Consider the following 20,959-nt stretch of genomic DNA (forward strand, 5'->3'; position numbering starts at 1 on the left):
AGCTTCTATTGACAGAATCAAAAATAAACCTCTCAGCTTTTATGTGCTATAGGAGAGACCTCACTTTAATTGCACCAAGACTGATCGTTTTGGAGATAAATCTGTCACTATTCATCCAGAAGAAATCCGGTTTCTATATTTGGCCAGCGTTTTAGATCTATACCCCCTTCAGTCTCCACCTCCACACGCAGCTTGTAGGATTCTTTTGACGATGAACTCCCTGCAACAGCATTCTGTAGTTCAGAACTGGAAGAGCACAGCAACATGTTCTTCATATCTCTGGAGATAAGAACCATCAAACATATCACAAGAATTCTCACAAGTGACTCTCTTTTAGATTCCAGGGAAGAATTTCAAGCTTTGTCATACTTTCTTTGAATAATAACATGAAATCTTTGTTTCAAAAATATGTGTAAGTTACTGGGCTATAACTGTGAAAAATTAAGTTCTCCGGTTGCCTTAAATGTTGAAAAATATAACTTAACTCAACATTTTTGTCAACACAATGGGTTAGCATGAAATAAATTGAGTTAATTGAGCATGCGGCACAACTCCTTATCCAGGCTTGTACTGCAATGCTCTCCTTGCTGGTCTTCCTGCAAAGGCTTTCACTCCAGATGGTTCAAAACGCAGCAGGATGCCTCGTCTTCCAACAGCCCGAGAGGGCTCATGTGACATCCCCTTTTCATCTCTCTACACTGGCTACCGGTTGAAGCCCGTATAAGATTCAAGTCACTGATGCATGCCTACAGGACTATCACTGGATCTGTGCCGGCATACTTTCACACCCTCCTACACCCCATCAAGAACCCTGGGTTCAGCAAATGAGCGGCGCCTTGTATTTCCTTCTCATTAGGGAGTAAAACTCTTTCCCGTTCATTCTCCTTCACAACTCCTTCCTGGTGGAACCTTCTTCCTAACTCGGTCCGGTCATCCGCATCTCTTACAACCTTCAAAAAACTACTTAAAACCCATCTCTTCTGTGAATACTTGACAAAGGATTTTTTTTAATTTAGACTAACCTCCTCTCTTTCAACAGGTAGTGGTCTGGCTTTTGTTGAAACTAGTAACTTTGCATTAGCACCTATTGTATTATTGCTCCTGTATGACATATCGCATATTGCTTTCTGATCTCTTTGTAAAGCGCTTTGGATTAAAGGGTTTCTGACAATGTAAATGTAAATTCAACTAAAAAGAAATAAAGATATTTATAAAAAAAATATAAAAAACAAGAAATATCAAAGGTGAAATATTTTTTTTACAGTGAACGGCAATACCAATATGTACAGGATATAAAATGAAATTAAAACAGAGATGTCTAGAACAAAGACAAATGGTTTGGATTTGATTAAGACAATTCCAAATATGGGATGGAGACGCTGTTTGTTGGTTGGTTCTAAACCCCCCAAAAAAGTGATTCTCCTTTTTTTTAAACATGATTAATTGAAAACCTTACCTGGGATTTTAAACCCATCACATGGTGAATAGCGTTTCTTTTGTATTTTTACCAAACATCATTTCAAACTTCTTTTTTCATTCATGTTGTACACTACTTAAAATGTTCAGGGTTTGCTAGCATATGCTTTCTGCTGATTGGCTGGATTTGTCGTTTTTCGGATTGAATTTCAGTATTAAAAAGATATTAGAATGCATAGTGGCCACGTGCAAACATATGTCTGTACATACATAGCATAGGCTTAGAAACATTAAAACTAACCATTGACAAAACCAAAAGCTATCCAGTCATATTTAATCTCAGCACGATTTTTAAACATTCTGGAATGATCTGCTTAATAGGGTTTTATCATTAAACACAAAGACATCATTCCCAGGGAAACAACTTGATAACTTTATTCATAGTTACTTGATAGCAAAGCAAACATCAAAGAATGAAGGCAGGAGTTAATCTGATATACAAGTATGGCACCATTTAAAGGAGCAAATTAATCTTTTGAATACATCGTTTTTTTAATCAACCAAAATGCATGAAGATTTTAAATGAAATCAAAAAAACTATCAAAGACAAAAACGCAATGTTTAAATGAAACAAATATATCACTCATCACCACGTAGAATTGAATTAATTCAAAGAAGCCACACACTTTGTCATGTTTTTGTGATCATTTACTATGTGTGTCAAAAAATAAGGCAGATTATGTTTTGGAGACGCAAAAAAAATACTGAGAGCTCGCAAGTGAGATGGAAGAGCTGGGGAGAGACAGAGAACGAGGGAATGAACTGCAAAGCAAAAACATTTTTAACAATGGCATGCATCTAGATACACCATGAGTGAATTAATCTGTTAGCACACTCGTCAAAAACGGGCACATCGATCTGACACAACCGAGGTTTGCCTTTTTAAAACAGCCATTCGCAGAAATCAGAGCAGCTTTGGAGAGGAAACGTGACCGATGTTCATGTGTGACGTTGAAAGGGGAAGCTCCGCGAGCGTGACGTTTCAAACAATTGTGCACCTCTGGTGAAGTTGAGGACTTGTCGATAGCGTGCAGGTGGTGTCCAAATACCACCACTTGATGTGAGATTTGTCTTCACACTTGGTTCCTAAGCTCACAAACAAAGTGAAACCTCTTTAAAGTGACATCATTGGCTTGTCTATGCACACACACACGCACACTCAAGCACAAATAGACATTTAGTGTTATTCACAGGACTATAGAATCTGATCATATTTGGTCTGAATTTTGCATTAAGAGTTGGATGGAAAATTCAGCCGTGGCTTTACAAATCAGGGCTTAAATAAAAGCATCAGGATGATTTTAAGACGCGTTTTAAAACAATCTAATTTAAATCAGTTCAGATCCAGCACCAGGATGCCTCATTGAAAAAATATTGATCAAGCAGCTTGTTAGTGAGGTATAGTAGCTCCTCCGACTCTATGACCCCTGCACTCGCTCTGATATGTTCAAACTCTCACTTGTTCCATTTTATATACCTATATATTTGATTTATCATTTATATGGCGTAAAGAAAGACAGGTTGAATAGAAGGGATGTGAATGAAATGGGGGTTGTATCTTCTCCCAGTGTTTGTGGGCGACTCCCTGGCGTGGGACAAAATTGGTGTGATGTTTGCCTTCACACAGTTTGCCGGCACTCGCTCCTATGAGGCTGATTGTCGTTTCATTCTTTTCTCTGTGCGCTGTTCTCGTCTTGGCCATCTTGGAGGAAGCAAAGTACATGTTAACCAACATCCAGAATTGACATGTTCTCTGCGAGAAAGCAAATAACCAGGAAATAAATTAATAAACTGACATATATATTGTTATGATGTGCTTGGTCTCTCATTTTAGAAATTCCTTTCCATTTTCACAATTCAATCACTTTTAAATTGATCAAGTCCTGTCCTATATTTCTTAAATATGCCAGACTTCTCATGTGGGATGCAAACGCTGCTTAATGTTGCTTTTATGCTGATATACATCTTCTTTAATTAAATGACATAAAACCCGACCTCGATGTGCGTTTATTTAAGTAGGTGTGCCTTTGTTTGTATAAATACACTGTGGCGTAAAGATCCTGTACTAAATATTTTCCTGTCAAATGCATGGGGGAATGAATATAAATGGCATGCTGGGAGTTTGTATGTGAGGCCCTAAGAGGAAAGCTGACCCCGGGGTTCCTGAAATGACAGCGCAGCAAAACTCTTATCACACATGATTTATCAGCTTTCTCGCGCTGCGTCATCTCTGCGCTCCGATCACACACGCTTTGTATTTGATTTATTAATGTCCGTAAGGTGGGCATGTGGGTAATTCATCAAACTCAATTTAAGGAAGCATGCCAACACGTTTACTCTGAAAAATCAGGGTCACTCCACAGTTCCAGATCGGCAGAGGGAAAGTGAATCAGATAAAGGAAGTCATGGAGTTGTGGGTAAGGCAGTGCCGATTGCTGGCTGAAGACTGACGTGTTTAGATTTCTTTTATATATGTTTTCATATATATCTTCACACTAAGTGAATCATCATCTTCTGGTGAATAGAAGCAAAAAATGTCATACAGTTGTCATTTGCGCTTATTGTAAAAAGTTTCAAGCATGATTCCTTATTTTGGACGATAAAGTTTGTATAACATAACAATCAGTAAACCTAAAATATAAAATGCAAGATTGTTTATTGTTAGTTAATGTTAGCTGATGTTGATACTAAGAGAATTGAGAATAAATACAACCCTATGTGTCACAAACCATCATGTTGTTCCAAACAAATACAAATTGTATCTACTGTGCAACATTCTGACGCTGCTCCTTTTTCATACAATGAAAGTGAACGATCCAATATAAAGCTAAAATTGGGAGCTTTGAGTAAAATAAACAGGACACACAGTGAAGATGACAAGTGTGTGTGTTTTCTTATTGTTTCCTCTGCGATTATTGATTTCTTCGTTTTACCTTTGGACTGACTGCTCTCTGTTGGAGCTGATTCAGACTCTTGTGAGCTCTTGTCCTGGACTTTCATATCATCTAAAAAAGAGAATGAAAGGGAGAGAGAGTGAGACAGGAAGAAGAGGAACTCAAGATCAGAGCTGAGCAAAGGAATACAAAGTAAGAATCCACTGGCTGACATCTTATTGGATACTCTGCCTTTCCTATCTGGAATAAATGCAGTGGGTGCTAAAGGCTACGCCCCAGGCAAAAGAGACTTCAACAGAACACATCACATTGCAAAGTTCAGATGGAGCAGATACACCTGTACGTCTTTTTTTCTGCATAATTAATAAACCAAGCACTTGCTGGTGGTCTTTCTTCACGCACAGGCAATGGTGCGTTTGAATTTGGTTTATACAGTGATATACAGCAATATTCCCCTGTCTTTTATTGTCCCCTCTAAATGTTTGTATACATACAGCCGCGGAAGACACATTTGTCTCATTTAATCGGCAAAGTTTCATTTAATCAGCATCTCTAGATGTATTGTGGCCATTCGATGTCTGTTGAATTTCCACAAAATCAAACCTCAGAAGTGACAAAGTCATCCAAGAGCAATGTGAAAGACTGACAGCATAACAAGACACATAAAAATCGAGGTTATCACAAATCTTTTTTTACTTTTCCTAAACAAATGTACACATGTTATGAAAAGTGAATATGAACTTGTTTTCTTTGCAGTATTTGAGGTTTGACATTTTTTTTTCTGTTTCTCCAATTTTCCTTTTCTGCTAATAAATGCATTTTTTTTATTTGACAATAATCGTATTAGTAATTTACAGAATAAAACAAACACTTAAACACATACCTATAAAGAGTACATTCAGAAAAACTGAAAATAATTCGAATTCTTTTTCCACGGCTGTAAGTGGCTAAAGTGAACAAATAAAGAAACAATTGACACATCTGTGTTTACCTTTAGTGCTGGTGCTCTCCTTGGCTTCTTTGACCTCACTTTTATCACCATCTAAATAAACAAAAATAAAGTTTAAGAATAGTAAGAGAAATGTTGAGTACTAAATGAACTGATCAAGAAAGGTTTTCCAATTATTAGAGTAACATATTTAACCTCTACACCACACCACATTAAATGTATTATGTTTAAACAGCTATTTTTAAGAGAGATCATTTCATTGCCATGGGTTCTTTGGTACACGCATATGCATAATATTTGAAGATACAAATTATCCAAAATATCCTTGTATAAAGTCTCTCGCCCTTAAAGAGGCTCAAAAAAATGAGGCATTTAAAATTTATTTCAAACTGCCTTCAGTCTATATCAGTGAAGCTCACTCTCAAATGAATTCTAACTCTCTCTCTCTCGCTCTCTCTCTCTCTCAATGCCTAAATAACAAAACAAACCACAGCATGACATAATCTCCTTCCTGCGGCAAATCCATGGATGATGCAAACGAACCCAACTGCTTTACCCAGCGCTGCAGATAGTCACCACACTCCATACAGTCTGTCTGCAGCATAACAATATTTCCCTTCATTTTACAAACATCATACCAGCACATCTTATGGAGTATCACCACACTGGCACAACAACGACAAGACCTCTGTCCTAACTGCGATGCCACACAATGTTTAGGCATTTCTCATCAGCAGCTCCGAAGAGAAATAATTCCATGGGTTATGGTGGCAATGTTTCAACAACTGCAAACTGGGGTCTTAATGCAACCTTTCAGAATGACAGCTACCTAAACGCTTTGCTCTTCCCCGAAATTCTACCAATTTAACGGTGCACGACATAAGTGATGGATTTGTGTTCCATACGTAAAAAGTCTTTTCATTGAAGAAGCAGGAGCTGAAAACTTGGATGAGGAAAGGTGAAATAGCAGAGCATGGGTTACCGCCAACACCATGATTTCATTTCATTCTAGTCTCGAGGCACCGTACATGGAGAAATTGAAACCGAGCGCAATACGATTCAAAAGCGTCTTTCCATTACTGCCCACTTCTGGAAGAAAGTCTCTGTCGCGTGTTTTATTCGTGTTCCTTCTCGAAGAGCGAATTGAAGTAAACAAACAGTCACACCATACAGAGAGAGCATGCACACATAGATTCTGACTTTAACATACATGTATATATGTAATGCTGTCAGTTATTCAGAGCGCAGGGTCGCATTTAAAACACATGGACAGGCACCAACATGAGAAAGTTAAGGCCGCCACTCGTGTGCTGAATTGAGACCTTGCTTCCCTTATGATGTGCTGTCGCTCTCTCTTTCCATGTAATAATGTCAGCGCTGAGCGGGAGCTCTGCCACTATCGGCTCCTAATAAGCAACGCTGATCAAAACACAACAAACCAGACTTTGAAAAAAAAGAGAAACCTAGAATTTCAATCAATGCCTGTTCTTGCTTCCAACTGCTGCCCAGTACGTCAGTAGATGGAGTAGAAATTTGTCAGCTTTCTTATTTAGAACCGACAACAGTAGGAGTTCTGTCTGTTGGGAGGAGAGTCTGACATCCCGTGAACAAATAAAGTAGCAACAGAGGTGCTGTCAAGCAGGAAAAGTGGACCGCATCTAGACCCTCTTCTCTAAAAATGGGAGAGACAAGTTTCTCTACTCAGAACGCAAAAGATTGATTTCGGGACTCTGAGATAATGGTTTATATGAAAAAACGTCAAAGCCATAACATATACAGTGTACTGTTTATAAAATATCACGATAATTAGAGTTTATAGTTACTAGTTTACTAAAATGCTACAATACTATACTATAATTTAATCGAAATGCCTAAGGGCATCTTTCTATCGCTGTTTTTCAAGCCTCCTTAGATATTTTCATGACAATAAAGAATATATATAATAGAGATGCACAATAGATCATCGTCTATATCGGTATCGGCCGATAACATAAAAAAATGAACATTTATCAGCGTAATACTGTCTGTGTACTGTGCATATTTTGCGATTTTAAACTAAGAATAAAATGTATAATAATACTGTATATTAATGTATATACTGTGTATTATTAATTTATTCAAGTGGCCAAAAACATAACATTATTCATCCTGATTCACTTGACAGCAGTCTATTGGACACTCAGGTGGTTCACTCCCTTCTGAACATCGGTTGAGTGGACTCAAGGATTGAGTATTCTACTTTTGATAAATCTAACTTTTGCTTCATATGCTTTTCTTGAAATTAACTGCGCTTAGCCATAATGAAAGTTTATGATAATATCATCGTGTGGGTTGTACTGTATGTCTCCAATCTTCGGCAGGCATCAGAAGACATCCGGAAGCCGAGCTGAATCAAGCAAAGGAGGGAGGCGTGTGTGTGTGTGTGGGGAAAGGTTGGGGGCAGACGTAAGTCATATTCATATTCAGACAAGCAGAAAATTAGATACTCCACCATCCATTCGCTCTAGAGATTGTGAGGGGCTTGTGGGTCTATTGTTAGTCAGCATAAATCGAATGTGCCACACAAATAATGGCTGGATGTGTCAGGCAAGTGTCAACATCTTTCTGTTGCCCCCCTCAGGGGCTGAATTCGACAATGACATTAGAGATAAACACCAATGGCAGACACTAGTTCAAGAAACCGATCTGAGATGTTTGCTCACTACGGACCTAAACTGTTTTGTTGGTTTGTCGGGTGGGCCAAAACATTAATAAAGATCTGGTTACCAATAGTAAAGTACTATTTGCCATATTTAATTATTGTAAAAAAAAGTATCTTCCGTGTAAAAAGCACAGGCCCGTTACTTGTGTATATAGGTATTAGTATTAGCAACTAGCGTTTTCTTCTTTGTAAATGAAAAATTAAGAAATACTTCTGAAGTAGGACCAATAGCAAAGTGCACATCTAAGAAAATGTTCCAACGCCTCTTGAAACCAACGAACACAAAAGTCTGACTAAGCGAAAATTTCTGGATGAATTTCAGCAAATGCAACCAGACTTGATTTAAAATTCTTTAAAGAAGGCCAGTCATCCGAGCAGTCTGAACAGAGTTCTCAGTCAAGGTCCTTGCAGTGTTTATCACCACAGTGAATGCTTCTCCAGTCATTAAATTAAAAAAACCACAACAACCTTTTTCCTGCTCCTGAATTGTTTGGGTTCTCAAGGCCCTTCCACTCTTACAGCAGACCCGCGGCTCAAAGCCAACCTCAAGGCAAACCAATAAACCTGTCCTAACTGGGCCGAGGGCCCGATGTAATCGAACCACTGACTCACAAAAGCACCCCCAACATCAGTTTTCACATGTCGCTCAGGAGGTTAATGGAAAATAACCTGACTGAATGGCGAATAAGAGAACAAGCCTTACGGCCATCCGCACGCTCACGAGAGGTTGTGGGCCAATTGTTGGGTAAAACCACTCAATAGATCACAAGTGAAAAGAATAATCTTCTCAGGGTCAATATCTCAGGTATTGTGGAGATAATAAAATGAATCAAACTGTGTATCAAAGTGTGTGATATCATACTAAAGCAAGGGATCTCGGGGTGGTCTAAGAGCTCACCTAACAAGTATCGCATTCTGTCTGTAAATGGTTGAATTTTAGAACTTACTGAAACAAAGAAAGGCTTTTGTAATGTTTTGTATGTGGTAACAGTAGAGTTGAGCTCATCATTAAAACATACGTTAATGTAATTCCAAGCCTATTCAAGTGAAACAACATCGGGCAACCTTTTCAAAGAGCCAGACCATGAGAGCTAATGAAGTGCTAAATGTGAAGAGCAAACTTAATTTTCATGTGTAAATATTCAAAGGTTGCCGAGCGAGGGCAGGCATATACTTTCTCTGGAACAACGCTGAGAAGAGGAAGAGAAAGGCAGGCACTTGGCGTTATGTTTGCTGTGTGACGCTGAAGCTTCAGACAATTAGAGCCAATTAAAAGGTATTGAGTCGAAACAAACCCAGCTGGGAGGACTCGAGTGTAAATACCACCGATCCATCTCACGCACGTTCCTCCATGAAAAGCCAAGTGGTTCCTCTCATCTGCATTCAATCCTCTCAAAGCATGAGAAAAATAAATGGGTGGGGGTATGACGGAGGGCTTTGACAGACCCAAGTGGCATTGTATCTCTGGCCGCGTTTGCCTAATGTTACACGATGTGCTTTGCAAAGCTGCCATTGTGTGAGGAGAAGGTCCAAAGGACCCGGCTCTCCAGGGTCTGAAAAGCATTCAGTTCTTTCGGGCCAAGAGGGGCATGCCTTGAAAAAATCTTTTTAAAAGATATAAAAGACAACATGGGATCACTTGGTTTAAGGGTTACACTGAAAGCGCTGAATTGAAGCTTGCTGTAGATGAGTAAAACACTTTTAGCGGTGGAGGGAGTGACGCTCAGACTCACCTTACCCGCCTTATCCGTATGGAAACCATATGGCCATTCTAATAACTCATCATGTAATGCGAGTGTAAAACTGCGTTTTCAGCCGGTAATGACAGCATGAGCTTAATTTAAAAACCCTCTGTGGACCGTAAAAGCAAGCGTTTACGGGGTGAAAAAATTCTCCTGCTTTGTTCTTCTCAACCTGAAATGATACAGGAATGACACTAACTACCGAAAGGAATAGCTATTATAAAAATACAAAACTGAGAGAAAGGATTTAAATGATGCTAGAAAAGAGGGCGCCCCCTTTGCCATGACCTCGAGAGCGGCTAAACGCAGCTGTCAGAGGTAACAAGGCCTGCTCCAAACGTTTAACAAGTGACTCTGCATAATGTGTGGTCTGAACCCGACCCACCACCGGTGTCTCAGCACAAGACGCGCATGAGCGGAAGTGGAAAATAGAATGCAAAACTTTGTTCACGAGCACCTTTAGACCTTGTGAATTCTAGGAAAAGATTTATCGGAATACAAAGTTGAGTAAATAACAATATGCTGAAATATTCTCTACTTTGAGAGTAACCAAACGTTCAAAAGCTTCTGGTTGCTACTGATGCAACACCATCCGTCGTGATCATCACCATTACTACATAAACATGTAAAGACATGTGAAATGAAGTTTGCCGTGCAAAGGATAGACCGAGTGATTTAGAACGTACCTTGGACATCCATGGGAACGTCACCACCTTGACCAGTACCCTTCTTGGGATCTGCACTCTTAGTTGAGCCTGTTGTTACAAAGGAAAGTAAAGAATTCAATTGTGTTATAAAACAATGTAAAGCCAAGTGAATACAATTATTGTACATGGCTTGATATTACTTGATATGGTCTTTCAAGGAATAGTTCACTCGAAAATAAAGATTCTGTCATTTATTCACCCCGTGTCACTTTCTTGCTACAGACAAAAGAAGATATTTTGAGAAATGTCTGGTTTTGTGTCCATACAATGAAAGTCAATGGGACCAATGTTGTTCGGTTCCCAACATTCTTCAAAATATCTTCTTTTGTGTTCTGCAGAAGAAAGAAAGTCATACCGGTTTGGAACGAGGGTGAGAAAATGATGACAGAATTTTCCTTTTCGTGTGAATTATCCATCAACAACATTGAAAGCAAGCATGCTCCACAGCTTCCAGTCCCTGCCAAACGCTTTGTATCCTCTGAAGATTTACCAAACAGTTTTCTCACTATTTCCTTTCATTTAATATGCATTAAACTGCCTAAATTCCCAGTGACTTTTTAATGGATTTCGTATGCCTTTGAAAGGTGTGAGAAAAAGAGAGAGTGCGTTGGTGAGCGAGGTCTAAAATGAATAAGCATGAGCAAAACAAGACTCCCATTATCATGCATAAGCTCTGCAGCCTCTGTCTCAGCACTCTTCACTTTCGCTGTGATTTTCCCTGCCTCCATATTACCCGCACCCTCCCCGGCTCCCCCATCTGGAGGGTGGTGGGAGGGACGAGCTGGCTGATCAAAAGAAGATCTTCAAAGCTGTGCTGTGAGTGCTGAGCTCCTTCCAGCCTATTTGAGCAGGGCTCCTATTCTGCAACATTCCCCCCCTTTGATGCTAACAGGGTTGTGGGCCAAAGGTGACTACATAATGGAAAGCAGCCACAATGCATTCTGGGTCCTCTCCTGGGTAACAAATGACAGTTAGATCAGGTGTGTTTGAAGTTCACGGTCCATCAGCAGATGGTTGTGGTGGCTATTTGTGTGCGAATTCATACAATGGTGGCTAACGAATCTCGGCCCCCACAAACACGTCATTCCGCCTCTACCCGAAAGCTGTTGTGTGTGGCTGTGTTTCCACCACACCAGTGCCCCGTTCTTCCGTACCTCAAATTGCTGATGTCATTTAACACAATTTGCCAAAACCAGAGGAGACAAAATGTCTTCGGCGCTCTATGTATTGAGGGGGTTGGGGGGGTCTGCACTGCAAAAATGTATTTCTTAATAAGCATTTTTGTTTTGTTTTGTTTAAAATTCTTAAATCAAGAAATGTGACCTAAGATAAACAAGAAAACAAATTAACTTAAAATAAAGGGACAGTCCACCAAGTCCAGTTGTATAAATTTCTTCGTTCTGATGGACACAGAAAAATAGATTTGGACGACTGCTTGTAACCAAACAGTGCTTGGCCAACATTGATTAGTGGAACGTGTCCTAGAACTGTTTGCTTTCCTACATTCTTCAAAATATCTTCAGAAAGAAATTTACAAAGCAATTTTACCTACTATGGTACTCAATGGTGGCCAAGAACTGTTTGGTTACAAGCATTCTTCCAAATATCTTTCTCTGTTTTCATCACAACAAATACCTTTTTCAGTATTGGAATTGAACCTGCATCTCTTACATGGGAACCAGAGCTCAATGTATTAGCAGAATGTGTGCTTGCTACAAAGTCACAAAGACGCAAAGGTATGAAACCTGTTGCTCTTGTGGTTTTTAATGAGCTAAATGTGAGGACAGTATTGGGGCATTATGCAGTCACAACGGAAGAATGTTAGCTTTTCCGCTGAAAGTTTGGTTAATGTCTGGTTCCTCCAAGCACCATTGAGATATACAGTCCCAGGGCAATAGTTAATTGTGCTGTGATAGACTCTAGCCACAGGCTGACGGAAACTCTCGGAGCTCGCAGTCACATCTACAATCTCTCCTGGCACACAAGCAGGACAGGAGAAGCTGCATATAAACAGCCAATTAAAAAAGCTGTTGGCTCCACCTGTTTCGCCTCGTGTGAAACCTCACGACTGGTGGACCAGAGGAGGCACCCGGCAGTGGTGAGTCGAGAGAAAAATCAGAAAGGATGCCTGACCTTACCGGCAGGTTCTTCTAGAAATAAAGTCCTTGTGTGATTCATGTGTCCTGTTTGGCAACATGCAGAAGATGTTTGGGAGACGAAGACTTTTGTTTTTAGTGATGTATTTAAATCTGCAATTTTAAATGAGAAAACACAAACACAATTGTCTGCAGACTGAATAATAAAAGTATAGGCCACTGAAAACGCAGCATCGCAAAGGCATTTGAAAACAAAGGAGGAACATTTTAAAAGCTTTGCCATTCCAATTTTGGTTGAACTAAAAGAGCCCTTGGCTCTGACGTAGCAAAATCGAAAAGTGTTACAATATTTTACAAAAAAGGAAATTGAGAAAATATAAAAGAAGAAAATAAAACAAGACCCAAATTTTACATCAGTTCATAGAAAATGGATAATTATTCATTTTAGTACAACCCTTGGCGTAAACAAACAATGCACATTGGAAACAAAGGAGGACATTTTCCTTCTCGTTTGCATTATCGATGTTTCACAAGAACCAAATATTAGCAGTCAGCATAAGCAGTCTCCATTGTTTTCCACTGATCTGAGAATTGAGAAGTGCACAGGACTTCAGCAAAACCAACAGATGGCCACGGCACATACTGCGTGGTTTCTACCTCTGGGCCTCATTCGCTCGGAGACTGGAAACGACTAGAATGGCATCACAATCGCACTTTTGAAAACTTGGCTGCGATCAATAGTTAATACGTGTGAAAACAAAAGCCCAGGAGATTGAAAACCAGGCAACATTACACCAATAATCCGGGGGGTGTAGCTTGAAGAAGTAAACAAATAAATAAGTGAGCGCAGAACTTAAATAAACAATGTTTTCTTTTGATGATTTCTTGAGTGAATTCAGATTCTTTGTTGGAGAGGAAAAAGAACAGCTCAGAGAGTAGATGGCACATAACATGATGAACATTGAAGTCCAAGAGTTAAACTTGGCGACCTCCTCCACATTTCAGCCTAACCAGGACATGATAGAAGATAAGAGGAGTCTAAAAGGAAACCTTTCTGAGCTGTCTTTCGTGCTGAGAAACACTTATAGCCCACTGTGTTTGAGAACAAGAAGTGTGTTTTAGTGATCTTAAGTATTTTTTCTCACACATTCACGGCTTGATTGTAAATTCTGAAACGCAGACTGTCATTTGATGCATACGGAAATATCTTTCCGAACGCAACTCCGAACACCATGTATGTATGTATGCATCCTCACCTTTACTTACATTTGTGTAATTTCCCCCTCTTGTGTCCTCTGGTGTTACACAACGCAAGTGAGGAAAGAACACACTGTGTTCACTTCACATCACCAAAGTAATATCAGATTTAATCAGGCAAAAGAAGACTTGCAATTTGCAAAGTGTAATCAAAAAGTGACATGTAGAAACAGGCCGAACTCCGGTTGTAAAAAACGAAACATCAGGCGGTGAGAGACGAGAAGACAAACTCTGATTGGATTGGAGGCGATGAGGCTCAGCGGCCCTCGCAGTAAATCTCACCTGCACGCAGGCGAAGAGGCGATATTGACTCCCACTGCGGGGCACGCAATACACCTCGGCCGAAGAAAAAAACTGCCTCCATTAGCGAAGCCAGACTTATTCATAGGTAGCTTCGGGCTACGAGAACTTTGCTTAATTTATGGATGTTTACAAACTTTTGGAGGCAACGGCACAGGCCTTTTGAAGGGAAAATCGTCTGAATAGGTCGGACGTGAGTTTCATTTTGAAAACAGAAATACTAAAGTTTATAATGCAAACTTTACCGAGCAAATGTCTAGTTAATATTTAAAGTAAGTCTTCATTTCTTAAGGTAGTGACGCTAATTCCATAGCCACATTTTCATGACAAGCGTTCATTTCTTAAGAAGTAAAACTTTTAATGAGGAAAAAAAATATGGAGTGCAAGTTTAAAGGTGACAGCGGTACCCTAATGACCATGTGCTGACAGCATTCAGGAACATAAATTAAAGGTGTTATAGAAGGAAATTTGTGTTTTTGTTAAAAGCACCTTATGGTAAAGTGTTAAGCTTTGCTTCAACGCTTAAATGTTGTATCAATCCCACATTCTACGTGTTTAACATCTGGTACCAGTGAGTGCGTGTGTATTAGTCTGCCGCTTGTGTCGAAATTAGAAGTGTTATCATTATGTGTGTACATAACGGTTTAGTCAAGCTTTGTACACAAATAGTGAGTATAATTGAATGAACACATCCCAAACATGTCACTGTGTACCTATACATCTGCTCTCTCTCTCTCTCTCTCTTTCCTTGTTGAAGTGATGATACAGGTCTTACCTTTCCTTTGTTTTCCTTCTGCGTCAGTCGGGCCAGTTTTCATCTTCTTTCCAGGGCTGTCATCTGTCTTTCCAGGGCAGTCATCCTCAGCTTTACATAAAAAAATGATGTTAATCTATTAAAATATAATACATCTAAAATAAAACAAATTAAATATGTATTTTTGAGAAAGAAGCACTTCTCAAAAAGCTTTATTCCTAATTCACCCATTTATTCAATACTTCTCCTATTAAGATCCGAAAGTAAGTGAGATTACCGTTATCATTTTCCATAATGGGTCTCCGAGACAAATTTGAAGCCCTGCCCAGAGAGTGAGGGGTGAACAAGCTCATCTGATGCCTTGATGATACTCATCTGTTGCTTAAGCTTGCACGCGTACACACGCACACACTGATGCGTTGCTGTTCTTTTTAAATGATTCTGTATTAATCCTTAAAATATTTTTTATCTAAATTTAATTTGAAAAAGAGCATAAACTAAACATTGAATAAAATAGTCATACAAACTTATATTGTGCATCATATACAAACAAAGATGTAAGTACTGTGCGCTGCTAACAAACATACACAGCCTTTAGATAAGTCAACCAGTTAAAGTAAAAAAAATGTTTTTTGGTTAAAAAATGACAAAACTCTGCTCACTGGGAAAACAAAAACTGTCCGATGTGACTAACTCTACTAAAATATTTCATGATCAGTTGAGAGAAATTGACTTGGCATCTATGTTGCTAACCAGACATCAAAACGGACCCTGGAGATGCTTACAACGTTATTTCTGAAAATTACATTTTCAACATGCAAACACATATAAAACTACCAACCAAAAACACTCGATCCAAATATAAAATGCTTTTTCTAAGGAGAATGTCTGTTTCCAACACTATGGCCTTCCATTCTTGTTGCCAAACTCTGGCCTTCCAAGCTCTCAAATCCTTCATTAGGAGCCAGAAATGACTTTGGAATGATTCTAAATGTCAATTTAGCAGATAACAAAACATCATGTTGAAAGTGAAATTTCTTACAAAATATAAGGAAAAACCTTATGCTATTTTTTATATTCACAACACATTTACAATTTATGAATCACATTTGAGAGAAAATATCTGGACACCTTCTGGTTGACAAACTTTGTGGATCATGTCCATAGTTAATGTAATGAGCTACCCCTGCGAATTTGAGTGGAACAGATCTCATTTTCATTTAAATGACCTTGAAAGCATTATCATATTTTGTTTGATTATTCTTTTTAAAATGCCATGACCGCAAGTGCCATCATAATTCCTTTAGCAATGAAAAAAAGACATGCAGTCTATTAGACACTCGCTGATAGACTTTTTTGTCATTCTGCATTAATTTAGTTTACCAACTCGTATCTTTGATCCGTGTCGCTATGATAATTAGGTGCATATTAAGTGGGTACACGGCTGCGCGCACCAGAATGCATGAAAGAAATCTTGCTAATTAGACTTTTAGAGAATTCAGAGCAATCTATACATCCATACTTCTCTCATCAGTCAGAGAGAAAAAAACAGATCCCCAATATCAAACTTTAGGACGTGTTTGAAGTGTGATGGATACAAATGCTGGAACCAGAACTTAGATCTTAAAAGCGATGATTATACATCATAAACATGCAATATGATATTATAACAGTCATGCAAATCCCTGCATAGACATACAGTATATTATTAATGCATTATCAACTGTTTTGTCAAATTAAAGAGGAATGAAATAAAGCACTGGCGTTGACGCAAACCAAACTTCAACTTAGATCGTCATGAGCGATAGCATACTGCATCCTAACCCCTATTAACTTTCTATTCACATATGTCTGATAAATCTAGTTCCTCATTGTTTATTTTTAATAACTTATGTTTATTGCCAGATTTTTTCAACAGCTTGAGACATAAGTACATCCTACCTGCAACTGGATCACCCGACTTCTCTTCTTTCTTCTCCTCCTCTCTTTCTTTCTCCTTGTTCCCCTCTTCCAGTTTTTTCTTTGTTGGGGGACTCTCCTCCACTGAAAACCAAACACAAACACACACACACATTGTAAAATTGCTATACAAATAAAAGTAAATTGGCATAAATATATTCATAGAAGGCATCTGGAAAATATCAGTGAAAATGTCAAAAAAGCAGCAAAAGACAAAAACGACAGTTTTTAACAAAAACAAATAAAAAAGAGCAATGTGCCTTGAACAATAACAGTGTCATAACTAAATCTGTGAGCTCACTGCTTTTAAATTCTTTAAAGATACTAACAGCCAACTTAAAGGTCCAATGTGTGAAATTTTGTGGAATCTAGTGATGAGGTTGCGAATTGCACTCGGAGTGCTACCGTGGCTGACACGTTTTCGCTTCTATGCGACACATTTTCGCTTTTTTATACACCTCTGAAGACATAGTCATGTATATTATATTGCATTTCTGTCAATAGATCCTTCAAAAAACACACAGCACCTTTAAACCACACTCCCATAGTTGTAATTTGCGGGCGGAACAAGTGGGACATGTCCCCTCCCCTATTTAAGAAGAAATTAAGAAATGCTTGCGGAAGGTGTGTATTGTTTAGGGGCCATTAACGTCTAAAACTCGTGGAAAACACAGGATGCGCCGATATCTCACCATCTCCCTTTGCTCGCACTCGTAAGTTATATATGTGGAAGACAGAGCCGCGATTACAGAATCGTGGACAGTATAAAAATGGCTTCATCATAATGCACTTCAACAGACAGTGACCTTCCCCAAATCACAGTTTGGGAACCACATACTGTGAGAGCTCGAGTCGAAAAGCGGAGTAGCCAATGGATGGACCACCAACTACTTTTCAAAACTAAGTTACCCCACTGCCCGCTCCCAATTGTAAACAATCTTGTTTTGTTTCCTGTACTGTCAAAAATAGTCACCAATATACCTATCATTATCAAACAAACGTGAAAAAATGATTGCGCTCGAATGCAATAGATATCCTGTTGCTTCAAGTGCGTAAAGCCAAAGAGGTAATCACACACACAGAGGTTGCTGGATTTAATGGATTCAATCCAGACTTAAAAAGTATAATCAAAATAGACATTTTTAATTTCATAAACTGCACAGTGCAAGACCCACACAAACAAACTTTTGCTTGTTTTTCACCAGTTTATAAAAATCGAAATGTTGGTTATCATCATTTTTCCATTAGACACTGCCTTCCAATTACAGATATGAATCTCCGATTGTCATCTTTAAAGTGCTGGAGTACATCATTGAAAGTCCTTTGATGAAGGAGAGTTTTATTGATCAGTGACGGCTGCCGGGAGGTGGGGTACATCTGGAAGATGGAGATCCCTTTCTGGTACTCGACTGGAAGCACCAGGTGTTTCTTCTGTGTGTGTGTGTTAAAGGATTTGTGTGAATGGCAATGATCATGGCTTAAACCTCTATTATTCGCTGTGTTCTTTCAGTCAAGTGCACTCTGGGTAGGAACAAATGAATGCAAGCATGATCATCGTGTGTAGAAGTGTGCATGCTACTTCAGGAATAAAGATACAGCGATCCATCACAGCAAATATATGTGATGAATGAATCTGATCTGATGGTGTTTCTCTGGGGGTGCTGTTCTGGGATGATGATGATATAAGATGGTAGTATTTATAAGGGGTCGTGTCCATTTTGTTTTCGAAAGTAATCTTACAGCTGTATCTATCTTTTATAAATGTGATCAAACTAAATACTCTTCGAAGATACGAAGTATGCAATACTACTCTATAGGTACTCAAGATTAACATGAGATTGGCAGAAACTGCGTGTTAAATCTGACCTTTTAGAATCTCTTATGGATTTTACTTTAAACAAACTTACACGTTCAAACTTTATTTATTACAAATGGCTATTAAAGCATGAAAACGTACATATTTATTTTAGTCAACCATTGTCATTGCATCGTAAACAATAATTCTAATATGGAGAAAATAAGAATTATCAATCAACATTAGCAGATTATGCTTTCATTTCGGCATCAACCAGGAGCAGCTGTTTCAGCCTAATGCCTTTCATTTGTGTTTGGTTCTCTCACTCCCACCCATCTCATCTCGTTCTTTTTTAAACGGAACGAAGATTTGGAACAAGGAAAAGACATCCATTTTGCCCTCGCCCACACACGTATACCCACTCAATAAATTGAAAGACACAAAGCAGGATACGCGTCCACTCTGACTTCATCTGTGTGCAGACGTTTGAAGTTGCAGTTCAGAGGGACGCAGACGTGCGGTCACATAATCAACGTAGTGCTGGGGATAAAGGATATCCTGACTGTTTGTGTGTGCCAGTGATCGTACCACCTGATCTATATGAAGCCCTCCTTGCTTAATTTTGAGATGCTAAGACTCCATCATGCAGGAGACTTGTCCTGGTGACCGGCTGCCTGAACTTGCTTTCCGAAAAGAACCCATTACTGTTGGATTCATAATTTTGGGAGTTAATGTATTTCTGCAGTGTGGGAAATGAGATTTAAAATTTTACACCCAAGACGTCAAGACTGTTTAATAACTAAGGTGGGAAATTTACTACGATTAAATTGCGCCTGCTGAAGTTTATTCGTTTATTCATCTGTGCATTCTGCCGTGCACCACCGGCATTCCATGAGTACTAACAGCGTGCTGTTAATCGTGCATGGCAACCACGGCAAAGTTTTGGGAATAAGGTACGATAAGGTGAATTTATATAGACAAAAAGGTGTGTCAAGCGTACAAATTAAAGATGGCTACCTTCTGGATCTCCTTGAGCATGCTCTTCGTTCCCCTGCTCGAGAGGTTTGACATCTGGACTTTCATCTTAAAAACAAACAAACAAAACCATTATACTTTTCCCATAAACTTTCTGGACACCCACAAGCCTGTGCAATGCACATACCAACTCTCTCACGTGCGCTAACACAAACACACACGCCAAAAAAAGGAGACAACAATATGGGTGTCATTCATTTTGAAGATAAATTGTTTATTTTCCAAGCTTGGTTTACTTTCCTGCTGAAATGAGATGTATTTTGCCGGGGCATGAATCTTACTCAGTCTCTCTCTGAAAGAGTCTCGCAAGGACGGAAAAAATGTATTCAAACACTTTATCAGCAGAGTTTAGACGCTTTCTGCCCAACAATATGCAGCATTTTTTATATGCACGCCAAAACACACACCCGCACACGCGGAGAAACACACATGAGCGGGCAAGAAAACGCACATCAACATAAAAAATGCAGATATGCCTACGTGCTGGTACAGACTCGGAGGGAAGTGATTCATGCCCTGCAGGTGCTCGGAGCTTGGGTAAATTCAGATTTAGCCTCTGTCTTTGCACAATCTCCATTTCTGTCTCACCTGGCCCTCTCTGTTTTGTTTTTCTCCAGGGATCATAATTGCAAGTATATCCGCCTCTTGGTTTAGGTCCAATGCAAAACATTTGCTTTGCCTCCTCGGCCTGGCGAGACAAAACTATTTATAATGCTCGGAGCTACAGCCGTCAATGCTGGTAGAGAAAAAGTAAATCAAAAGACAAGAGAAACAAAACAAACCGGGGCTTACGGGTGTGCAAATGCGATTTGTATTGCTAAGAGCTCTACATTCAAGAGCAAGTTTTCTAAAAGACGTTTGGGTAGACGGTTAATAAAATATGATAGCTGGGTTTTGATTTACTTTATGGATGTAGTTTAGATCTATGTACTTTTTAATTAACTTTTAAAGACACTATTACAAATGCAGAAAAAAATTGGAGACCATTCAGAATTTTCCTTTATTCAGCATTTCTAGATGTGTTGTGGCCATTCCAGCCCAGTGTCTGTTGAATTTCAACAAAATCAAACCTCATGAGTGACAAAGTCATCCAACGGCAATGAGAAAGACTGACAGCATGACAATCTAGGTTGTAACATAAAAAATATTATTGTTATAGTGAATATGAGATGGTATATTTGCAGTATTCGAGGTCAGAAAAAATACAGAGCGCCTTTGATATTTTTTACTGTATTTCCATATTCTGCAAATAAATGCAAATAGAATTTTTTTTTATTTCAAACTTAGGAGAAAT

The 20,959-nt window shown here is 39.0% G+C and overlaps 1 protein-coding gene across 3 annotated transcripts in view; it reads right to left on the reverse strand.

Moving 5' to 3' along the window:
• Positions 1-1,826: 1,826 nt before the first annotated feature.
• Positions 1,827-20,959, reverse strand: part of macrod2 (mono-ADP ribosylhydrolase 2) — a 436,267-nt gene continuing 417,134 nt past the window's right edge. For 2 of the 3 annotated variants that reach the window (XM_079472325.1, XM_079472324.1), the window contains 7 exons: positions 19,648-19,713; positions 16,818-16,919; positions 14,898-14,987; positions 10,449-10,517; positions 5,362-5,412; positions 4,410-4,481; positions 1,827-3,178 (listed from right to left, as the gene is read on the reverse strand). In XM_079472325.1, coding sequence (XP_079328451.1) covers positions 3,141-3,178; positions 4,410-4,481; positions 5,362-5,412; positions 10,449-10,517; positions 14,898-14,987; positions 16,818-16,919; positions 19,648-19,713 — 488 coding nt within the window. In that variant the 3' untranslated portion in view covers positions 1,827-3,140. The remainder of the gene's footprint in view (positions 3,179-4,409; positions 4,482-5,361; positions 5,413-10,448; positions 10,518-14,897; positions 14,988-16,817; positions 16,920-19,647; positions 19,714-20,959) is intronic. The other variant, XM_079472323.1, reaches the window with a different exon arrangement.

The sequence above is a fragment of the Barbatula barbatula genome (assembly GCF_947034865.1).
Source record: "Barbatula barbatula genome assembly, chromosome: 14".
NCBI classification, from domain to species: domain Eukaryota; kingdom Metazoa; phylum Chordata; class Actinopteri; order Cypriniformes; family Nemacheilidae; genus Barbatula; species Barbatula barbatula.